The sequence below is a fragment of the Megascapheus bottae genome, chromosome 6 (genome assembly GCF_031878675.1).
Source record: "Megascapheus bottae isolate mThoBot1 chromosome 6, mThoBot2.hap1, whole genome shotgun sequence".
NCBI lineage: Eukaryota > Metazoa > Chordata > Mammalia > Rodentia > Geomyidae > Megascapheus > Megascapheus bottae.
Genome location: NC_143514.1, coordinates 63,076,254 through 63,082,253, shown reverse-complemented (window position 1 = coordinate 63,082,253; position 6,000 = coordinate 63,076,254). Strand labels below are relative to the sequence as shown.

General features: G+C 55.9%; 1 protein-coding gene across 3 annotated transcripts in view; it reads right to left on the bottom strand.

Moving 5' to 3' along the window:
• Positions 1 to 516: 516 nt before the first annotated feature.
• Dlgap3 (DLG associated protein 3) overlaps positions 517 to 6,000 on the bottom strand; it is a 63,660-nt gene continuing 58,176 nt past the window's right edge. For all 3 annotated transcript variants that reach the window (XM_090335268.1, XM_090335269.1, XM_090335270.1), the window contains 4 exons: positions 3,370 to 3,854; positions 2,522 to 2,613; positions 2,114 to 2,257; positions 517 to 1,412 (listed from right to left, as the gene is read on the bottom strand). In XM_090335268.1, coding sequence (XP_090191394.1) covers positions 1,194 to 1,412; positions 2,114 to 2,257; positions 2,522 to 2,613; positions 3,370 to 3,854 — 940 coding nt within the window. In that variant the 3' untranslated portion in view covers positions 517 to 1,193. The remainder of the gene's footprint in view (positions 1,413 to 2,113; positions 2,258 to 2,521; positions 2,614 to 3,369; positions 3,855 to 6,000) is intronic.

Here is a 6,000-nt window from a genome sequence, read left to right as displayed (position 1 = left end):
CCCAGTCAAAGTTCCATTCTTTGCATCTCCTCCCTCCAGTGTCCTGTGGAGGAGACAGAGGATTTGATGAGTTTGAAAAGTTTTCTGATGCCAGTGGAGAATGGCTGCAGCAAGAAGGAACAACACCCACCTGGGAAGGCACTTATTTGTTGATACCCAACCATAACTATGCCCCCTGTCAACTGAGTACCTGCTGGTGCCAGGCAATGAACTTTTCTCTCTCTCTCTCTGAAGGAATGCTGGGAGGACAGAAGACAGAATAGAAATGGGGCAGAATGTTGGGGGCTTAAAGAGGTTCACACCCTCCTCACCTCTGTCCTCTCCAGGAAGGCCCAGGATCTTACAGTGTCCACCAGCAGCTGAATGCCCTTTCTCCCAGCTGGCCCATCCCTGGGAGTGGCTCCAGCAACCCCAACAGTCCCCAGATCAGGAGCATGTGCTCCAAGGCCCCTTCTCTGAGCTCCTCCACATTGGGCAGATACCAGGTGGCCTCTTCTGGAGAGAGCAGGAGCTCAGTGCAGTTCTGCGGTTTTATTTTTCCTGGGATACTCATGGGGAGGTGGGAACAGCCACAGGTGTGGTGAGGGGAAGCCCCCATCTCCCCTCCCCAGCCGCTGGGAAAGAGGAGAGACCCAGGCGCCCTTGGTCCTGGGTTGGTCCAGCCACAGTGGTCCCTGGGGCCCTGTGGGCAGAGGGCTGAGGGTGGAGCCCTGGGAGGGCCGGCGGGCTCCTAGGCAGGGTTCGGGATTCTTCATAAAAAGCCACCAAGCTTGATCCCCACGAAGCCCAGCCCCGCGGGGTCGGGTGGGGGGGGAGGAGGGGGAATGCAGAGCCCAGATGGGGGACCCGGCCCGGCCTGGCCCGTGGGGAGAGAGGGGGAAAGTGGCAGAGATGGTGCCCACGGGGAGAAGGTGGGGGGCGGGGGCAAAGCGTCGGACCCGGAAGGTGGAGGTTCCAGGTTGGAGGGGGCGCAGGGTGGAGAGGCACGGCCCCCAGCCCAGCCTGGGCGCCTTCGCGTGGGGTCAGGAAGGTAAAAAACCCCCCCGAGAGTGTCGGGCGGGAGGGGCCGGGGCGCGCGGAGCCGGCGGGGCGCGCGCGGGGCGGCCGCGTTCACAGTGACCTCGACGCTGGGTGTACAGTACGGGTAGAAAACCGCGGGCCCGGGCCGGGCCGGGCCGGGCGGGCCGGGCGGGTCACAGCCTGGTCTGGGCCTCGGGAATGTAGATCTCGATGCTGTCCGCGCTCTCGGTGGCCGAGCTGTGGCGGAAGGAGGCGGCGCGCTTGGCCGCCAGGAGCCGCTTGCGCGCTTCCTGCCGCTGGCGGTCCACGGAGTCCAGGGAGCGCTCCTTCACCGGCACGCCCCGGCCCCGCGACGGCTTCTTTGGTATGGGCGGAGGGACCTTCTTCTCCTCCTGGGGTGGGGGGGGGGAGAGGAGGCACCGGGTGAGGCCGGGGACCGCCCCGGAGGCCACCCCGGCACACACACCCCAGCATTCACGCAGGGGACACCCCCCCTCCACGGCAATTCCACCCTAACGTTGGGACCGGGACCACCCTGGCGCCAGGATCTCACCCCTCCATGCCCATAGAAATGCCACAGCACTTAGAACCACCAGTGGATTCTGCAGCCCGGATCCCCAGGTCAACACCCCAGTCATCCAAGGCCTCCCCCCCCACCAAGCCTGATGGAGAGTGGAGCATCCCCTGATGGAGACTTTCACAGCACCATCAGAATGAAGGTGGGGAAGGGGCTTTGCGCCCCCAGAAGGCAAGGGGCACAGCCCATGTAGAGCAAAGGGGCATTCATCCACTACACCTCTGAGACCATCGTGGGCTGTGGGAATGCTCATGACCGTGCCCTCTCCTCTGTGCCCAGGCCTGTGCTGAAGGTCTCCTAGCTCATTCTCCCAACTACTCAGGGGCAAGCCCTGCGGCCCAGAATGTGGTCATTCCAGAATGACCTGTGCATGGGTTTCTCTCCCTATGTCTTCCCCCTCCATACCAGTTCCTGTTATGGGAAGTTTCCAGAGTGGTCCCTCAATCAGAAGGGATGGCCCCACCACACACACACACACACACACACACACACACACACACACACACACTCACTCACCTTGGGCTCCAGGAGTTTCCAGCTGTTGGCTTTGAGTTGCTGTAGCTCCAGGAACTTGAGGGTCACATCCTCGATGGAGAGCTGCAGGAGGTCCCAGAAACCCGCCAGATCCTGGAAGGTGGGCACGGGGAACGCAGTAGGGTCCTGCAGCAGTGGGAGAAAAGACAGTCTGGGAGGACTGAGCTCACCCAGGACCTGTCCTATCCAGTCTTGCTAATCAGGAGCCTGGTGGGGGACAGGGGCAAGAAAGATCCCAAGGCTCTCATTCCCAGACACCAACCCCTGCCCCCAGCTCCAGGCATAATACTCAGAAACACTGATGGAAGATACACAGGCTCAGTCTTACCTCCCAGTCACACTCAAGGTCACCTGCCAGGGTCACACACCTGGTGGCTCTATGACACTCACCATGCTTTGCTGACACAGCCGGAAGAATTGTTGGACCTTCTGAGACAGCAGAAGTTGTGTGCTGCCCACAGCACTGCGGATCTTCTCCAGGACTGCAGAACCAAAGGAATTCAGTCAAGGAGGGGAAAAGCCTCTCCTTCCCCAGCCTCCAGGGAATCTGCTCTGCATGACTCTGCCGTCCAGCCCTGGATCTGTCTCTCCCACCCTCTTCCCATCCCCATCTTTATGTTCTTACAAGCAAGCTCCTATCCCACCTCACTAAGAGGGCTGCATCCAATGTGCCCTCCTTCACACTGTCCACTGAGTGCGCTTCCTCCTGTAGTCTTCCTCCCAGGGTCAGGGTACTAGCTCGGCCACTTTGTGGCTGAACTTTGTCACTCATCAGGCATGCCTACTGAGCTCATTCATGCCTATGAACTATGAGGTCACTTTATGAATGTGACAGTTGCCTGAGTTGGGAGATTTTGTCATAAGCCCGTGACCACCCTCACCCAGCTTATGGAGAAAGACCACATCCCCACTCATGACAGGATTGTGTCTACTTGGGCAAACCTCTATTATGTTACAGATGGATAAGACTGAATCACCTACCAGCCTAGATCTGAAGAGCCTTCCTTTTCTCCCACACACTTGGTAACTTGAACTGGTAGCTTTTTACCTGCCCAGCTCTCCTAGTCCTAGCCCTGGCCTTCCCTGCCCCTGAAGCAAATTCCTTCTATGAGCTTCTGGCAAGTCTTGTGCAGCAGAGACCCTCAACCTCCATGCTGAAGTGGACCAGGGAGGAAGCAAACCCTCTCCTGGGCTGCACCCCAGCCTGTGTGCCCCTAGAAGGGTTGGCCCAGACTCACTCTCCTCGGGCAGTTCATAGTCCTCCGCCTCTCGCTCCATCTGCTGGCACCAGTGCTCCAGCTTCTCCACCTCTGCCCGCAGCATCTTGATGAACCACTCACCATCCCGTGGGCAGGGGGATGTGCGGCCTGAGTCAGGGAGGCTACGTGAACCACGCTCCATCCAGGAGTCACGCCGGCCAGACCCAGGGCCAGGGGCAGGGGCCGGGGCAGGGCCAGGCGACCCATCGGTGGCCGGCGGCTCATACGGCAGTGGGTAGCCCTCGCGGTAGGCCCACTGGCCCTGCGTGTGGACTGTGCGGAAGACTGAGTAGGTGGGGGCCCGGGGCCCGGGTTGGGGCTCAGAGGCGTGCCTCTGGAAGGAGCGTCCAAACTGCAAGCCTTTGTCTTCTGTGGCCACCGTGGCCAAACCAGCCAGGCCCTCCAGCTCCAGGTCTGCCTGCACACCGGCTGTCACGCTGTTGGAGCGCTTGAACCTTGCCCGCCTGTGGAAACAGATGCCTGTCCACTCTGCACCCCAGTGCAGTCTCATCTCAGCCCTCAATCCCATCCCAGGCAAAAAGGAAGGTGATGAGGGAAGCTGGTTCCCTACAAAACAATGGCCCCGAATCCATGTCCTTGAAATCCACCATTTCTTACAGTGAATGCATACCTTATCTGTCATTGCATGAACTTTAGTGAAAGTGTCAGTCAAAATACATAACAGCCATTAAGTATTCCAAGGCCAGAATGGGTGCTGGCCTATTCCAGTCAGGGTAGACCCCTATCCGAAGCACAGAAGCTGCTCCTTGTAGGTTGGACCAGAAGACTTAAGGAGGGCCACCAGGAGGAAGGTGGGTGGTAAGGTCTCTACCAAAAAATGCACAAGTATTTTAGGATCCTAACAGCACTGCAGTCTGAGCTGGTTAGCAGGGAATGCTCTGTGGGTCCTCAGCTCTAGAGATTTAAGGAAGGCCCACAGGGATTACCCTCACCCAGCCACCAAACAGCAGAGCTGGGATTTGAACCCAGAGCTTGGGTTCCAAGTACTCCACATGGCTTCAACTGCTAGGACACCAGAAACAATGTCTGGGAGAGGCTGGGGGAGGAATGGGCTTGCTTCAGTAAGGATATTCCCCTGGGGTCCCTGACGGCTCAGCCCAGAGCCTAGCCAGACACACTATGCCAGAGCCAGTGGAGCTGAATTAAGTTGTTGGCAGGAATGACACAAGGCCTGGAAAAGTCTTGTCTTTGAATTAATAATATGCAAATCCTATGCAAAACAGAAAGTCAATTAGCCTTGTTCATATTTTTTCTCCCCTTTTAAGCTCAGAGTAGGGACTCCTTTTCTATTAGGAAGCCAGTGCTCCCTGACCCCCCTCCACAAGAAGCATGAGGTTGGGGCCAGAAAGAATTTTTGTTTTTTAAACAGTGGAGATCAGCAGATGTGAAGGGCAGAAAATAAACAGAAATTCCAGGGCTGGAAAGCCCTCTGGGTCCTAAGCTGTCTTCATTTCCACGTGGTCAGAAGAGAGAGGGTCTTTGGGGGGTCTGCTCCAGGGGCATTCCCAGCCTCCCAGGAGACTCTCCCAACCCCTGACTTCAGCCTTCCTCATGCTGCCCAGGCCTTCTCTCCTTGCCTGCCTGCCTGCTTTCCTACAGCTGGCAGGCTGCCTGCTGGGAGCCTGTTGCCATAGAAACCAGGCCCAGAAGGATGCTGCAGGACCCAGGAAAGAGAGATGCACTCATGTGCAATTTCTAACGAGCCCTAGGTCCCCACCCCCACTCAGAGAGAAAGGAAGAGAGAGAACAGTGCCTCCCACATGGTCTTCACCTTGTGTCTGCTCCAGTCTAGACTGGCATCAATATTTGTCTTGACTACTGCTCTAGTCTCCCTTCAGATACCACACATTCACTCAGATAGTCCAGAGGAAGAACCCTGGACCAGGAGGGAGACCTGAGTTCCAATTCTGGCTTTGCCACTATGTCTTAGGAAAACCATCTACGCCATTTAATACATAAGAAGGTATATTTAAAATTAGTATATGATACATATGATTATGTATTATATATAAACACAGATGAATTATTTACATATAAATACATCTACATATAACATTACAGCAATGAGCTGGGCATGGTGGCTCATGCCTGTAATCCTAGCTACTCAGGAGGCTGCGATCTGAGGATTGCAGTTCAAAGTCAGCCTGGGTACTATTTGAGACTTTTATCTCCACTTAACCACTACAACACTGGAAGTGGCACTATGGCTCAAGGGGTAGGGGGAGAGCCTTGAGCTGAAGAGCTCAGGGACAGCACCCAGGCCTAGCGTTCAAGCCCCACAACCAACCAACAGATAAATAAAATTACAGCAATGACCCTGTGATTACTAAGGCATTGCCTCTGTTTAATATTACATCTTGCAGATTTTGAAATCTGAATCCCCATTCTCCCTCCCATGTCTGTGCATGATTAATGCAGTCTTGCTAAAACTGAGATCTGACAAGGCATTCCCCTTGCTCAAACTCTTTCCATAGTCAGATATCAGTGACCTTACCCGAGAGGCTGAGATCCGAGGATCATAGATCAAAGCCAGCCTAAGCAGATATATCCAAGAGACTCTTATCTTCAAGGAACTAGCAAAAAGCTTAA